Source organism: Bubalus kerabau, chromosome 4 (assembly GCF_029407905.1).
Source record: "Bubalus kerabau isolate K-KA32 ecotype Philippines breed swamp buffalo chromosome 4, PCC_UOA_SB_1v2, whole genome shotgun sequence".
Lineage (NCBI taxonomy): Eukaryota > Metazoa > Chordata > Mammalia > Artiodactyla > Bovidae > Bubalus > Bubalus kerabau.
The window spans coordinates 173176760-173193474 of record NC_073627.1 but is presented as its reverse complement, the minus strand read 5'-3'; the positions used below and the strand labels follow the sequence as shown (position 1 = coordinate 173193474).

General features: G+C 55.9%; 1 protein-coding gene across 1 annotated transcript in view; it reads right to left on the bottom strand.

The window, feature by feature from the left end:
• The window catches only part of COL27A1 (collagen type XXVII alpha 1 chain), a 150858-nt gene extending 134578 nt beyond the window's left edge, over window positions 1-16280 (bottom strand). The window contains exons 1-3 of the mRNA XM_055579444.1: window positions 15885-16280; window positions 9262-9332; window positions 2702-4419 (exon numbers count right to left, since the gene is read on the bottom strand). Of these exons, the coding sequence (XP_055435419.1) occupies window positions 2702-4419; window positions 9262-9332; window positions 15885-15946 (1851 nt within the window). The 5' untranslated portion in view covers window positions 15947-16280. The remainder of the gene's footprint in view (window positions 1-2701; window positions 4420-9261; window positions 9333-15884) is intronic.
• Between the last annotated feature and the right edge of the window lie 435 nt (window positions 16281-16715).

Genomic DNA, 16715 nt, shown 5'->3' with positions numbered 1-16715 from the left:
ATGAAACTTAGTGTGGGTCAGGGCTGCAGAGCTAGTAAGGAGTGGAGTCAGGATTTAAACCCAGATTGGTGTGTGCCCAGACTGGAGACAATTAAATCTCATGCCCAGGCACTGCAGCTTCCGTTCTGCTGGGGTTACATCCCAAATGTATATGAGGGTTCTGGGTGGGGACAAGGGAGAAGAGAAGGAACACTTGTCTGAATCAGTTTTTGTCGCTATTGCTCAAAGACACCACTTTGATTAATAATTTCTGCTATCTGGTGAAATATAAATGACCAGCTTGCCACAGCAGACTGGACAAAGCTTCTAGAAGCCTCTTGGTTCCTACTAGAGTAAGATTAGGTTCTGAGCTGGGGGGCGGGTGGGATGAGGGGATTGCACAGGACGTCAGGCAGGATGGCACCCGGACAGACTGATGTCTTCCCTCTTGCCCTCATCTGTTCTGGGCTGGAGGAGCAGGAAGAGCCATGGTCCCCGCAGAAATTGCATCCCAACTCCTCCTGCAAGATCATTCCGGGTGCCCTCGGCCAAGTCTTTTGTCTCCCCAGCCCTGGTCCTCTCCTTTGTAGAGCAGGGGTCAGGGAACACATCCTACCCTCTGGACCAGTTTCTACAAGGTCCTAAAGGAAGATGCTACATGTGTGGAAATAACTCACGAATGTGCTAGGTATAGAAACAGAAGATGTTCTAGACACTGAACACTTCACTTGAGATCAAGGACAGGGCCTCCCTCTCTCAAGCCCCCAGCCTCTAAGCCCTGAGTCCTAGCATCTCAGAGTGCACACTTAAGGGGTGAATTGGAACGTGCTGATCTTGGGGTCTGGAGCCGGGGCGTAAACTGAAGCTCAGCCTCCAACGTGCTGTGTGGCTTCTGAGTGAATCCTGGCCCTTTCTGGACCCAGTCTCTAGGCTCCCCACCTGTACAACGGCGAGGGTGAATTGAATGATCCCTAAGCACCCATCCACTGCACAGGTCAACTCCAGCACCTTCTTTGATCAGGGTGGGAGGAGTTCCAGACCAGTTCTGGCAAGAGGCCTCACCTCCTGCTGACCTGCATCACTGAGCTCCAGGAGGAGAGTCCAAGGCTCAGGCAGCCGGAAATGCCCGAGGCAGAGTCTACACCCTGGGAACCTGCTCCTGCTCCAGCTCTGCAGGCTCGGCCATGGCCTCTCTCGCTCTACATCACACACAGCCCTGGGGGACAGGGTTGGCCCCCTTCACTCGGCAGGGTGGAGACCCTACACTTCACCCTCCTCTGTCAGAGGGGGACAATTCACCCCCTTTCAACCTCACAGCCAGCGAGGCTGGCAGCCCCACAGCTTGGGAGGCTGAGCTGTCACAGGCCAAAGGTACCTGGCGCCTGAGTAGGATCGGGTAGCCTGGAGTGGGGAGAAGTCTGCTTCCCTCGGTTCCCCGCTCCCTACCCTGCCAACTTCAGAATGCGGGACCTGAACAGAATGTTGACATAATTGCAAAGCAATGCATACAATTTCCATAAGTTCCTCAATATGGTTATAATAAAAATGGGCTCTCAGTCCCCTTGGAGACAGACTGAATAAATATTATTCCTCATGATTATTAAAACTCATTAAGTGTGTTTGTAAGGCCTGGGAATTCCCAGCATCTGCCAGTGTCTCCACATTGTGGGGAGCCTAACCCCAAGCCCAGGGCCTGGCGGGAGACTCGGCCCCGGAAGGAGGAACCCACGAGGTGGTCATCTCCAAGGCAGGAGAAGAGAGCGGAGGCCCGAGCTTTCTGGAAACTCCATCTCATCAATCCCCCCCCACCCGGAGGAATTGGCCTCCAGCTGCAGAAAGGTCGTTGCCCCTGGAGACAGTCCCAGGCACGCTGGAGGCATCAAGCCCAAGACCGTCTCCTGCACGTGGAATGTTCTTTCTCTCTCCCTTGATTGTTCACGCTCACCCTGACCCTTCTTACCCCAAACTCCTCTACCAGGGCCCACAGATCAAATGTCTTACAGGAGTGAGCAGGTAAGAGAAATGAGATGAAAGGGCTGGGTTGGAAGACCAATCATGAGATGTGTGGACGAGTACAGACAAGAGCAGGCCTGTCCTGTCCAAGCAAGCAGCCGCAACCCGGCCATAGCCCATGGGCCACTGCCTCTCTCCCTTCTTCCAAGAAAAGCTGGTCACCCTGTCTTTTATAAGAAAGCTTTCACATTCAAAAAATATTAATCACTTATTAAATATTTTTAAACAATGTTGCATGTGCCAAACAAAACATATTCAGGACTACCCATGGACAACCTTTGCCTGAAACTTGCGGACAAGCCAGGGGGCTGGAGGAGCTCTGATCCAAGAGTCAGAGAGCTGGCCTTTGGGGACTGTGGGACCAGGGGCCAGTCAGTTCGTGGTTTTCCTTCAGCCACTCAACCTTTACAGTTATGTTAGTGAACAGTCACCTGGGGCTTGGGCCAAACAAAGCCCAGAGATGCTCTTACCTGGAGGGGGCCATCAGACCCAAGTTCATCCCAGGGGACTACAGATCTGAGGCAGGATGTACAATTCATGAATATGGGAGAGATGGAGGTATGGGGGGACCCAGGTTCAAGTCGAGGCTCTGCCTGTAACCAGCTCTTCGGTCTAGCTTCTCTTCCTCTGCCCTGATCAAGAGCAACCGCCCAACCGCCCCTATCAGCCACTCAAGGTCCAAGCAGAATGCACACCCACCAACTCTTACCGGCAAACCGCAGTCTCCCTTGGGTCCTGGAGGTCCCATCAGCAGCAGGAAAGTTGTGGGTCCCACCAGGTGGAAGAACGAATAGCCAGTACTCATGGGCTGGGGGCTGGAGGCCAGGAATTGCGCTGGGGCCAGCGCCGGGGCCAGGGTGGTCTGCTGCCTGGTCCGGGGCTGTCTGGGGCTGGACCCCCTTGTTGGATCGTTCAGCGGGACATCCCGGGCTGCCTTCCCGGATCTGAGCGGGACGGGCTTCCGGGGTCTGGCTTTCTTTGTGGCTTCTGATCCAGTGGGTTTCTTGCTTCCAGTGGAGGCTGAACCAGGAGCGAGAGTGGGAGGCATCGCTGTGGCCGGTGGCCGAGCGGTCCTGGGAGGGCTAGGACTGGGGACAGGTGATGGGGGCGGGACTGTGGGTGGGGGAGGTCTGTGTGTGCTGGTGTGTGCAGGAGCCGGCTCACTGGCATGACCACTCATCTTGGCCTCAGCCTGGACCCGTGGGGACAAAGGCTTTTTAGAGGAGGCAGCAGCTGGAGGTAGGGGCCGGGCACTGGGTGGTGGGAGTCTGGGCATGCCAGGGTTCCTCTGGATCGGCTTCACTGTGGGACGGGAGACTTTGGCAGGAATGGGCTGGGAAGTAGGTAGCACCAGCTTCTTGGTGGGTGGGGCTGGCTTTGTGAAGGCAGGCAGAGCTGTCTTCCGGGTGGGGCGGGGGCTTCTGACTGGGGCAATTGAAGGAGAAAGGGCTGAAGGTGTGGCAGGGCGACTTTTGGAGGTCTTGGTGGCTGTGTTCTTCTGCAATGGCTGGACAGGTCTGGGGGAGCTGGCAGGAGAGACCAGGGACACGGGAGGAGGCCCTTCACTGACTGATAGCTTGGCAGGGGACAGAGGGGTCCAGGCTGGATGGGCTGTGATGGGCTGGGGCGGGCGTGTGGCGCTAGTCCTCGTGGGCTTGACGGGCACGGCAGGCACCGCAGTCACCCCAGGCCCCCTGCCTGCCGGCCGTGACCCCAGGGCTGGCGTGGCAGTGGTCAGATTCTCCAGGCCCAAGCGGGCGAGGTTGGTCTGGAAGGTGAGGAGTGTGCCAGAGTCTCGGGGGAAGAAGGGTCCCAGCTGGGGCCGGTAGGTGTCAGCCTGTCCACACTGCTTTCTCAGGTGTGTACAGTAATTGTGAGCGACCTGCGCCACGGGGTAGATACTGAACTGGCACAGGGCCCCCTCAAACTGGACCGCGTGCGGGCTCATCTTCCCAAAGAGGAACAAGCCGTCAGGGTCGAGCACTGGGTCCCTGTGGAAAGGCAGCGAGATGGGCACCCGGCGCTGCCCGCAGGCCGTCACCAGGGTGACCGTGTGGCTGCGGAGCTCCAGGGCCAGGTGGTGCCAGCGCCCGTCGTGGACGTCAAGGTCGAAGGCCACGGAGCGCCGGGGCCCCAGGTGGACCACAGTCTTGCCGGGGAGGAACTGCAGGCCCAGCTGCAGCTTGCGCTTCCGGCTGCGGACGGCGAAGAGGAAGGCATGGTTCACCCGGTGGGAGCAGAGGCTGAGCACCAGCGCCAGCTCTGTGCCCAGGGCGGCGGGGAGGACGGCAGCCATGGGAGCCTGGAGCCGGGCCCGCTGCGTGAAGATGAAGCCCGTCTGGAACGGGATGACCCCTGGGGGCGGGGGGCTCCGGCCGCCCACCGCCTTCGTCCAGCTGAGGCCCAGCCGCTGGAGGACGTCCACATCTGGAGTGGGAGGGCAGGAGGGGAGAGAGGGCAAGGTCAGGGCCTGCTTCCGGCCACAGCGACAGTGAGGACAGCCCACCCACTGCTGTCTGCCGCCCCGTGGCTGTGACTGACAGAGCAGAGCTGGAACCAGCCCCTTGCTGGGCTGTGTGATCCTGTGTATATACAGCCCATCCTTCACTTCCAATGCAGTTACAGCCCCATACACAAATGTCACATCCTAAGCAAAGATGCACTTAATACATCTAACCTAGTGAGCATCACAGTTTAGCCTAGCCTACCTTAAACTCAGAACACTTATTGTTAGGCTAAATCATCTCACACAAAGCCTGAAAGTTGCCCAGTCATGTCCAACTCTTTGTGACCCCATGGACTATACAGTCCATGGAATTCTCCAGGCCAGAATACTGGAGTGGGTAGCCTTTCCCTTCTCCAGGGGATATTCCCAATCCAGGGATGGAGCCCAGGTCTTCCGCATTGGGTGGATTCTCTACCAGCTGAGCCACAGGGGAAGCCCAAGAGTACTGGAGTGGGTAGCCTATCCCTTCTCCAGCAGATCTTCCCGACCCAGGAATCGAACCTGGGTCTCCTGCATTGCAGGTGAATTCTTTACCAACAGAGCTATCAGGGAAGCCCCCATACAAAGCCTATTTTACAACAAAGTGCTGAATATCTCATATACTATATTGAGTGCTATACTAAAATCAGGGCTTCTCTGGTGGCTCAGATGGTAAAGAATCCGCCTGCAGTGCAGAAGACCCAGGTTTGACCCCTGGGTCAGGAAGATCCCCTGGAGAAGGGAATGGCAACCCACTCCAGTATTTTTGCCTGGAGAATTCCATGGACAGAAGAGCCTAGTGGGCTATAGTCCATGTGGTCACAAAGAGTCGGACATGACTGAGCAACTATCTCACAGACACATACTAAAACCAAGAAACAGAACGACTGTGCTGGTTCAGAATGGTTTCAGTGTATGGGTTGTTTCCCTTTGTGATCCTATGGTCCACTCGGAGCTGTGGCTGCTGCTGCCCAGTGTCTCAAGAGACAATCATACTACATGTCGCTAGCCCAGGAGAAGATCAAAAAGATCAAGATCAAACACTCCATGTACAGTTTCACTTTTGCACCATCATTAAGTCAAAAAATCATAAATTGAATCATTGTAAGTTAAGGACCATCTGTAAGTGGCTAAAAACACAGACACTGAAGCCAAACTTCCTGAGTTCAAATCCCAGCTCCACCACTTCCTAGGGTTGTGACTTCAGTGCCTCAGTTTCACCATCTTTTAGATAGGATAATAGTAGTACCAAAACTCAGAAGGGCGTGGTGAAGATGAAATGAGCTGATGCACTTGGGGGGGAAAAGTGGCCTGGCACAAAATAAGCATGTTTGAAGGATAGCTATTAATATGAAAAATAATGATAATCATCAAATGCTAGAGCTAACAGTATTGCTGCTGCTAAGTCGCTTCAGTCGTGTCCGACTCTGTGCGACCCCAGAGACGGCAGCCCACTAGGCTCCCCCGTCCCTGGGATTCTCCAGGCAAGAGCACTGGAGTGGGTTGCCATTTCCTTCTCCAATGCATGAAAGTGAAGAGTGAAAGTGAAGTCGCTCAGTCGTGTGCGACTCTTCACGACCCCATGGACTGCAGCCTACCAGGCTCCTCCGCCCATGGGATTTTCCAGGCAAGAGTACTGGAGTGGGGTGCCATTGCCTTCTCCAAGCTAACAGTATTAGAGACTGCCTAATGTGGCGTGTTGTATGGAGGAGGCTTGTAGGCTGCAGTCCATGGAGTCGCGAAGACTCGGACATGACTGAAGCGACTTAGCAGCAGCAGGAGCAGCATGTGGCATGTTTCCCCTTTTCTCTGCCTCAAAAGCCATCTCCTCCAGGAAGCGGTCCCATAAGTGAGGGACCAACAGGAATGTTCGTGTCACCAGAGCTTGGTAAGGATGTCCAGGGGACCAGACTAGTTTCACCATCTTCAGGAACCCTAGTCTGCTAGAGCAGACGGGGGAGCTGCTGTCTACACGGAAGGCAGGGGACACTTCCACTGACCCCCTCTTCCCTGCGTGGCTTTGGAGAGAGCAGAGGAAGTAATCAAGACATTCTTGTAACCTCTGTCCTCTGGCAAAGGGTTTGGACAACTGACCGTGGTCTGGCCAGGTCATATCCGCCTGGTAATTACACTGGCAAGAGCTTGCCAGAGCAAAAGGAGGGTTTCCAGGGTGTTTATGGAAAGGTTTCCTGACCTTGCCTCTCGTCGGGTCATTCAACCTCCTTCGGTTGGCCGAGCTGCCAGCGCCTGCAGACACCTGCTTGGGAGCCCCATCTCAGCAGGAAAGGACAGGCTCCATCTGGAACTGGGCTCTGGGAAAGGTCCATAGGCCCCCTCCCCTGAGCTCAGCATCCTGACCCCTGAATGTGGAATGCTCTCTCCCTCATCACCTAGAGTAAGGGGTGTGCGCTGGGCTGAACGTAGCCAGCTCTTCATAGACCCTAGGCTAACTGCTGTGAGATAGATGGACAGAGAGATAAATGGGCTGGGAGAAACTCAGAACCTGGGCGATGGCAACATGGCAGCATAATGGCTCCATAGCAGGCTCTGCAAACAGAAGGCTGGACTTTAGAGCCGGACAAGACCACCTGTAGGTCTGGACTCTGAGCCTCCATTCCCTTCGCTGTAAGATGAGGCTACGAAGAGTGCTGACGTCATCAGGGCCCTGGGAGACGATAAGGTGGGTCTTCCTCTCGATCCTCACCCACCCCTGCACTCTGTGTCTCTAATTAAGTTTCTTCCTGCACTCCCCCGCCCCCCATCTCCCATCCCCAAGCCAGTTTCCCTGCCTGTAAGACAAGGGAAACCAGACCTGGAGGTGGCCCCAGAGTCCTAAGAATGTTCTAAACACTGTAGCAGCAGACTGCTGTTTCAGGCTTGAAGGCTCTTACTCCTCTCTAGGACCCAAGGGCCTTCACTTCCCTTCAAATTCCTCCTTTCTCCCACCTGTCTGTCCCCTGGTCCTAAGCTAAAACAAGCCACCATTTAAGGATTCTCTGAGTGGCAGCGTCTTTTATACACTTAATCATGGAAAGCCGCTTACTATCATAAAACACTTCTCACTATTAACAGCTTAAAAGGGAGGAGCTCCTCAGAATGGCAGAAAGCCACCTCTCCTCTCTCCCTGCCCCACCTCACCTGGGACCAAAAGGCTCCCAGCCCTGCAGACCTCTCTCTGCATCCCACCACTTACAGCCCCTCGCACTTGCCCTGGGAAGATGACAACTGGCCAGGCCAGGGGGCACCGAGGAGGTTCTCCTTACCACCCTCTCCAGGTGGGCTCTAAAGCTGATACCAGGCAGTCTCCGGGCCTCCCCCGCACACTCAGTTCAGGGGCCAAGTCCTCCCAACTCAGCTACCTGGAGCTGGCAGAGGTGGTCACCACTGAGCCTCCAGGAGCCTCTGATCACTGCGGGCTCCATGGAGACACAGAAGGGCCACTCTTGCCCCAACTTCACAGGTAAATATATAATCAACAATAAGAAGAACTAATGTTCATTGAGCATTTACTACGTACCAAGTGCTTTACAGGCATTAACTCTTGACTCTCTCCGTCATCTATGAAGCAGGTACTGTCTGTCATCCCCACTCTTTCGGAGAAGAGGGTGAGAAAGCTGAGCCATATATAGTGTTGGGTTGGCCAAAGGTTCGTTTGGGTCCCCTCCCCCTCCATAACAAATGAACTTTTTGGCCAACCCAATAACTTGCCCAGGGTCGCACAGCTTATAATCAGAGGCACAGCTGGGCTTGAAACCCAGGCTGCTTGGCCCCAGGTCCTTGCTTCATTACTGCGCCTTCCTACACTGGAGCCCCTCAACTGCTTGGAAGGCAGGCGAGAAACGTGAGCAGGAAGGGTCCCATCAGAGGAGAGGAGCTGGGGGGCTGGGGAATGAATTCAGCACAACGCCGAGATGGAGGGACCCGGCCAGCTGGCCACAGCAAGATCCCTTTATTACATAAACCTGGCTTCACGCTGCCCCAGCCTCTCTGCCCCCCACCCCCCTTCCCAGTGCCTGACTCAGGACTCTGGACAGCTGTTCACCTACTTTGTGGGGGAAACAGCAAGCTCGGAAAATATGACATTTGCACAAAATGTTGCTGGGCGGCAGAAGTCTCTTCCGGGCACAGCCCTCCCCTCCCAGGGGCCCAATCCCTGCCCAGCAGCCAGGTCAGGCCATAGGGGCTCTGGGAGTGCCCGGGTGCCTGTCCCGGCACACAGGCCGGGCGTGGAGGAGGGGGAGGGGCTGCTATTTTAAGAGGCATTGTGGCTGCTTGACAAACAGATGTGGGAGAGGTTTCAGTTTCCATGGGCAGCTATGTAGACAGTCCCCCCCGGCCCCCCGCTGCCTGGGGCCCCCTGGACAGATCCTCAGGGACAGCAGGGAAAAGCAGCATCTCACGGGAAGGGGAGTGCAGATCACAGGAGTAGGCAAGGATGCTGGAGTCCTTCATGCCTCTTGTCAGCCCTTCTTGGGGTACCCATCAGACAAAGGGGGACAACTGAGGCTTACTGACCTAGTGTAACTTACTCACATTCTGCCCTGGAGAGGAATAAAAGCATCGCCTCTCTACATTTCTGCACTGAGCGCTTCCTACCCTCACAAAACATCAAACGGGATGCTTTCAAGGCCAGAGAGAATTTGTTAATGATTGGCTCCATTCTACTGATGAGAAAATCGAGGTACTGAGTTCCCCATCGGGGGCACCGATGTCTCCTACCCCTGCGTTCCCAGATCCCTTCCATCCTGCTTTGTCTCCCCTCGACAAAGAGAAGAGACAGTTACCTTCAGGAGCTCCTTGGGTGGAGGCCAGGTGACAGGTGAGCGAGACTAAGATCCAGGTGAAGAGAAACCCCCTAAAGACCAGGAGACACAAGCAGATGCGGCGTCAGCTTCCACCCCTCACGTCCAGATCCGGCCGGGGAGTTGGGAGGGAATCCTTCAGCCCCAGTCCCACCCTGGTCCTGCCCAGGGGAGGTGGGAGGTGAGATGCAGACTCTAGGACCCCATTGGACCAGCCCACACTCCTGGGGTCCAGGCACAGCCTTCTGAAAAAGGAACTACTTACACAATACAAATACAATCTCGCTTTTTACAGATCAGTAAATCAAGGTCACAGGCAGGAAGCCCTGCCCTGGACATCAGAAGACTCAGGGTCCAGATCAAAATCTGCCACTGATGCCCTGGGCAACAAAGACCAGCCCCTGCCCCTCCCTGTCTCTGGACCTCAGTCTCCCCATCTGTGTTATGGCCTCAGGACCTTGAGACCCAACAGGCAGCAGAGCCAGGGAGGAAAGGTCAGCAGGAAGACCAGAGGGGTCTGCTTAGATGACAGGTATCTTCAAAGGGCAGGAAAGAGAAGAACTCAGTCTCCAGACTCAGGGCCAGGGGTGGGAGATGACTGCTTAGCCAGGACCACTGCATGTTATGGAAGCTGCCTACTAGCTTCATGCTCACAGAGAATGGAAGAGGGAGGAGAGAAGGGGAGACGATGGGGAGTCAGGCTCCCCCTAGGTGCAAACCTGGCCCCATTGCATACCAGCTATATGACCTTGGATGAGTCCCTCAGCCTCCCTGAGCCTGTCTCCTTCTCTGCAATTCAGCTGACGTTCCCTATCTTGCAAGCCAGGCGTGAGGATTAAATGAGCTCATGCATGTCAAGGGCTCGGACTGCTGCCAGCCACAGAAGTGCTTCTTAGACCAACCCTGCTGCCCTTGCAAGCTGGGTCCCAGAAGGGTTAATGCTCTGCTCAGGGGCTCCTGCCAAGATGGGCAGAGGCAGTGATCCGATTTCACCTTCCTGTGGGAGCAGCCACTGGTGACACCCGAAGCCACTGGGGCATCTGATCCCCAGGCAGGCAAAGGGGAGGGCGGCACGTGGCCAGAGTCGGCCAGCCAGGAGGCAGGCAGAAAGAACCCCGCCAGGCGGGTGGTGAGGGCAAAGGCTGGGACACGCTGGCCCAGGATCCATTTCCAAGAGGAAGGCTAGGATGGTGTGCTTCTGGGGAATTGTGTAATCCAGGAAACCCATCTGCCAGAGTGGATGTCGAGAGCCCCAGGTTCTTCCTAGCTCCCTGGAGGCCTTGGAAAACAAGCTCACACTCTGTGATTTAATAGCAAATCCTCCAATTTAATTCTAATTAGCATCAATGGTAATCCTGACCTAGACAATGTGGAAGGCACTGGTGGTTACCTACCCATAGCCTTCCCCCTCTTCTTGCTTGTTCAGGGAGACATGAACTTCAAAGGAAATTGGATGACTCTGGATAGATCTAAGTCCATCTTGGGAATTTGCCATGCCAGTGACTGGTTTAGGCCTGCATATATGACGCAAATATGGCCAATGAGATGCCAGGAATGTCTGTCAGGACCTCAAAGAAAGCATTTCAAAGGAACACAGGAAGGGCTTTCTTCTAGCCTTTCAATGTTGTTGAATGAAGACTGCTGCTGCAGCCGTTTTGTGCACATGAGGTGACAAGCCACACGAACATGTGAGAATGCCAGAATGGAAAAACGGTGGGTGTTTGATGACACTTGAGACGCTAAATTGGCCAATCCTACTACGGCTTTTCCTTTGGACCTCTGGATATAGGAGGTAATGAGTCCGTTACTGCTTAAGCCATGTTCAACTGGGAATTACATGCAGCATAAGGCAAGCTAACTGAAACAGCATTCAGACGCTGATGGCAGTCCCTTGAAAGCCTTCAGCTTCTGGGCCTTAGCACATGCTAATCTCAAGTGCTCTGGACTCCACTCTTTTGCCTGGTCAGCTCCCACTCACGTGTTAGAGAGCAGCCAGGATGTCATTTCCCACAGTCTGCTGCACGTACCTCCCCAGGTATCCCATGTGTATCTCTCTATTTTCCTGTCTCATTTTCTAACTCAAGTCCCTGAAGGGGCAGGGCCCACGTCTGTCTTGGATTCCCAGCACCTGGCAGGCATGTAGTAAATGTTCAGTGTATTTTTACAGAAGAAATGAATGTCATCTGGAACTACAGGACTCTGGACTTTAAAAAGTATCTTCCCAAAGACTTAATGCCAGTAGGCCCACCCCACCTCTCACTTTTTCCAAGGGTGCTCCTGGATAACCCTTGCTCCCTCCTTCTCTTCTCCAATCTGCTTCCACTGCTGTGAGAATGGTTTTCACGTGGGACCTGTCCTCCCTGTCTCCAGCTTACCACCAGGAATAACAAAAGATCGGTGCCTAGCTGTCCTGAGTTGGGGAGAGGGCTAGAGGCTGAGCCTTCTGGGGTGACCTGCCTACTTGGAGCAAACAGTAGCCCCATCAGCTATGACAAGCGATAAGAGGCAGCTCTTTTTGATTTGACAAAAACTGAGCCTTAGGGAGGGCAGGTAGTTTCTCAAGGTCACTGTGGGCAGCCTCTGGGGACTAGGTCCTTTTTCCCATACCCACTAGGTAGCTACTCCAGGAAACTGGCCAGAGCTACTGAGAAAGAGCCATCTCCTACATACTAGTCTTGGTAGTTTCAAAGCACAACTGCATATCAAAGGCTCTGAGAAGTTCTGCAATAAAGAAATCAACTGCCCTTTCTCTTGGTCAGCAGTCCCTGAAACTAGAGGACCAGGGAACTCATTTCTCTTGAGAAGACCTCCTCAGAAGACAGTGCTCCTGGCTCTGCAGGGTTCCTGCAACCTCACTAGGTTCTCTTTCATTTCCTTTCGGTCTCCTCTTTTCCCAGCCTTTTCCAGGCACCAGCCCTCACTCCTTGAGTCTCTCCCTGTGTCGTCACATCCACCCTTCTTAGGATGCTCCCCAAGCTGATAAAGACAGGCCAGGTGGAGAGGAGAGGGTACAAGAACCACGCACATCCTTCTCGGTCAATTTCTCCTGCTGGAGTTATGCCAAGGTGACTACCCTGTAGAGAATAAAAGGATAAATTCAGAGGCAATAGTTGTAATCCCAGGAGAAAGAAGACTCCCAGGGGAGATGGGATCAGACTAGCCCCTTCAATTAAGCTTCTTAACACTGTGGTTTCTAACTCGAGAATTTCAGCCCTGAAAGAGCTATTTAAAAAAATATTTGCCTCCCTTTCATTCACCTCAACAACTGCAACTGACCCTCTCAGACCTGGATTCCTTGTGCACTCGACCCAGAAACTGCCAAAGTATAGCAAGGGAGTGTAGAGTGCGAGTGAAGTGGGCTTTCCTGGTGGCTCAGCTGGTATAGAAACCGCCTGCAATGTGGGAGACCTGGGTTCGATCCCTGGGTTGGGAAGATCCCCTAGAGAAGGGAACAGCTACCCACTCCAGGATTCTGGCCTGGAGAGTTCCATGGACTATATAGTCCGTGGGGTTGCAATGAGTCGGACACGACCGTGCAACTTTCACTTCACTTCATAGAGTGGGAGAAGGTCCTCTGAGATCATTTCGAGGTCAGATTCTAGTCTCATCCCCTTTGTAGAGATGGGCCACTGGGGCCCAGAGAGGGGAAGCAACTTGCCCAAAGCCACACAGCATGCCAGTGACCCACATCATCTGACTCCACTACTTAGCAGACCATTTTTGCTTGACTCATCTCCCAAGAAGAAATCAAAGACTTACAGGGACTTCCTACTTGCCAGAGACCAGAGTCCCAGCCTTCACCAACAGGAAAGAGATGCAGCCTAGGGAGCCAACAGCCATCTAAGTAAGCTCCAGGCCTGGAAAGTTGGCTCCCAGAGGGAGGCCCTGCCGATTCTTTTGCTCCCGTTCCAATCCTGTTTAGGCTACTGCTAATAACGTTTAGTGCCTGCGCTGGCTCAGAGCTTTGTTCTTCCAGACTTCTGTTTTCACCGCTGACTCGTGGGCCTTGGCTCAGCAAAGCCAGGGCTCCAGAATGTCGGGAAGACCAGAGCACAGGGGCCAGAGAAGGCAGAAGGCGGCCGGAACAGAAGCCATGAGTTCGGGAGCCTGACCTTGGAGACACAGACTGGCCACCGAGCCCTCCAAGAAGGGAACCCAGGTGTTCCTCTCTGGACCATGAGGCTGCCAGAACCTGCAGCTGGCTTGCATGGTTTCTTCCTCCATCCTTGTTACCTGAGAACACAGGGGAGCTTCAGGGACCAATACCAGTCTGAACATCCACTGAGCACTCAGAGCTAAGACCCGGGGCATAGAAACATGAGGCCAAGTGGACCCATGGTCTCTGGGCTTGGCTATGCTCCCATGGAGCGAGCTGGGAAGGATGCTGGCCAGAGGACCACAGAAAAGAGAAGAGGGGTGGACCTATCCCACCTGCCTCCATGGACTGGCCAGGCCCCATGTGCCCAGACAGCCACGCCCCAGCCTTCTTCACACCTTACACCTCTTCTATGGGAACACAGACAGGTCATCTCTCTGGACAGGATGCGGCCCAGAATTTTCCCGCTGACTCACACATCCATTCAAGATGAAGTGAATAATGATACAAATAGCAGCTGCCGTTTATTGAGCACTTACTATATGCCAGGCCCTGTTCTAAAAGCCTTTTACAAGCACAGCCCCACTAATCCTCACCAAACTCTGCTTGCTGGAAATGAAGATGCCTATTTGGGGACGAGAAAAAGGAGAAGCAGAAGGGCAAGGTGCCTGCCCCAGCTTGCAGAACAGAGGCAGGGATTCACACGGCCTGACTGCCATGCTCTCCTGGCTCATGGGTGTGAGTTTATGTTTTGCTTCCATTTCCACCATCAACTGAAATGGCATTTCGTGGGTGGGGCAGGTTGTGGGGTATCAAGAGGGTCCCTGAAACACAGAGAGGGAGGAAGAGAATATGCCAATAAAGCAACAGGTAGAGTGTGCTTAGAGAGGGACAGACAGGGGGTTACATGTGGAGGGCAGGGCTCCCGCCAATACAACACCAGGGTTGCTGATGGCTACCGGATTGAGCCTGGGGGGTGGGGGGGGTGGGTACAGCAGGCTTATGGAAGCATACGGAAGGGGGAGTGCTCTGAGGACAGGGAAGACGGAGAAGCAAAGAGAAGCCAGGGATGCTCCATAACAGTGTCCTGGAACCTGATCTGGGAGGTGCAGAAGAGCAAAGCTAGGAGGCCAGAGGGCATAGCATCTGGGGAACTGCAGCAGCAAGGGAGGCAGAGGCTGGGCCTCAAAGCCGCGTGACTGCCCACTTGTCTAAAGCTCGGGCCCCACTGTGGGGTGCTCTCCTGGCACCGCTTTTCTACCCAACCGCTGGCATCTGCCCTGGCACAGGGTCTCCTGGAGAAAATGAGTCAGCAGCGCGCTTACTGGTGGTGGTGGTGGTGGTGGTGATGGTGGGGTGTGTGTGTGTATGTGTGTGTGTGCGTGCGTTGCGGTGGGAGGGGGGTGCCGGGGAATCTCAGCCAGCCAGCTTTTTCCAAGACATGGGAAAGAAAGGGGGTGGCATCGCCCCCCTGATCCCAGCACAGAGCGGGCAGGACCCGGTGGGGGTAGGGCGGAGCTGCAACCCAGACCAGCCTCTTGGGAACAGTCCCTGCCCTGGGGGCAGAATGGGCAGGGAGCAAGTTCTCTACTTCTCCAGGCAGGCGGTGAGCATGAACCACAGTCCGTGGGGCCCTGAGGAGCTGCTCCCCGCCTGCTCACTCTCACACACACCCACACCAGTGACTCCTCCTGCACACGCTCACTCTTTACAACTCCTACTCCACAGGCTGGGAACCAGAGATTCCTTGGCCCTCAGGGGCCCGCGGGGGCTCACATCTGTACCATGAGGGGTTCGAATTAGTCATCTCCCGGAGCCCTTTCTGCCCTGACATGCTGGTTCTCACTTTTTCTAACACACATGACGGGAAAGCGACAGGAACTCAGGACCACCCCCGCTCCCACCCCCACCCCTCCCCAAGCAAGGAAGCGCTGAGACACACAGACCCAAACAGACGGACACACACGCCGCGATTTCCAGAAACAGGGGACGTGCAAAGAGACACAGACACCGAAACAGAAGCAGGAGCCCCGGAAATCTGCAGACGCTTTCCCGAGAACAGACAGAAACCGAGACTTACAGGCTGGGGACCTGTGGACACCCACACTGGTACACGTCGAGACAGCCAGAAACGGAGACCCCCTCCTCCCCCAAGCATCCAAAGAACCCCCTCCGCCTCCCCCGCCCACCGCTCCAGGCACCACCCCCAGCCCTCAATCTCGACCCCGGGGCGGGCTCTGCAGCGACCCTCCCCAGCTCGGCCCCCGCCCCAGCGCGATCCGGCCGCCGCGCCAGGCGGGGAAGGGCGGGCAGCGCTCTGCTCGCCAACCCTCTCCGGGCCGGGGGCGCTGCCCGCTTTAACCCTTGGCGCCCCGCCCTGCAGGGGCGCAGGAAGGGGCAGGAAGCTGACGTTCCGCTGGAAGCGTCCCGCGCGGCGGGGAACCCCAGCCCGCCCCGGGGCTGGAGCCTCCAGAAGCTGGGGAGGGGGCGTCCCCGAGCCCGTACTCACCCCCCTTGCGCCGCCGCCGCCGCTGCTGTGCCTCGGGTCCCCCGCGCCGATCCCGCTCCCATGGCGGGCCCCTACTTCATGCTCCCGAGCCCGGGGGGCAAGTGTGGGCGCGCCCCATGGGGCCGCCAGCCCCCCGCCCCGCCGCGCCAGGCCGGCTCAGAGCGCGCGGCCCCCGCGCCCCCAGCGCAGTCCGGCTCCCAGGGGCGCCCGAGCAAGCAGGCAGCGCGGCCGGAGCTCCGCGGGCGCCCGCGCCAGGCCCATGGTCCCAGGAGTCCCGGCGCCGCGCTCGCCCCTGCCTCGCTCTTTTCTGCTTCCACCGAAAAGGAAGAAGAAGCAGAAGAGAAAAAAAAAAAGATGATCAAACTTTTGGAGGCGGGCTGCTGGCGGTCCCCGGAGACAGAGCAAGGCCGGGCGAGGGCGCGCGGAGGGCGGTAGAAGCTGCCTCCCCGCCGGCCTGGGGGAGGAGAGGAAAAGGAAGGATTTGGGGGAAATGAAGGCGATTTAAAGTCTCGGCCCGCGGTGGCTCTCCACCTTCTCTCCTCCCCGCGCCGGGCCGCCCTCTGCTGCCCCCTGCTGCCCCCTGCCGGCCACAGCCGGGGACACAGCCTCCGCTCGCCCACGGCTGTCCCGCGGGGACACCCCACCCCCCAGCCCCCTTGTAAAGATGAGGAAACTGAGTTCACAGAGAGGAGAGGGTCGGCCAAGACTGTACAGCAGGATGTTCGCAATTCGGAGATTCGGGACCTCTTTGTGAGACTGGGAGTCCCTGAGTTGGGGGCAAAGATAGAGGAGGTAAGGGGACATACTACTGCTGAAAGGAATCCGAAGTTC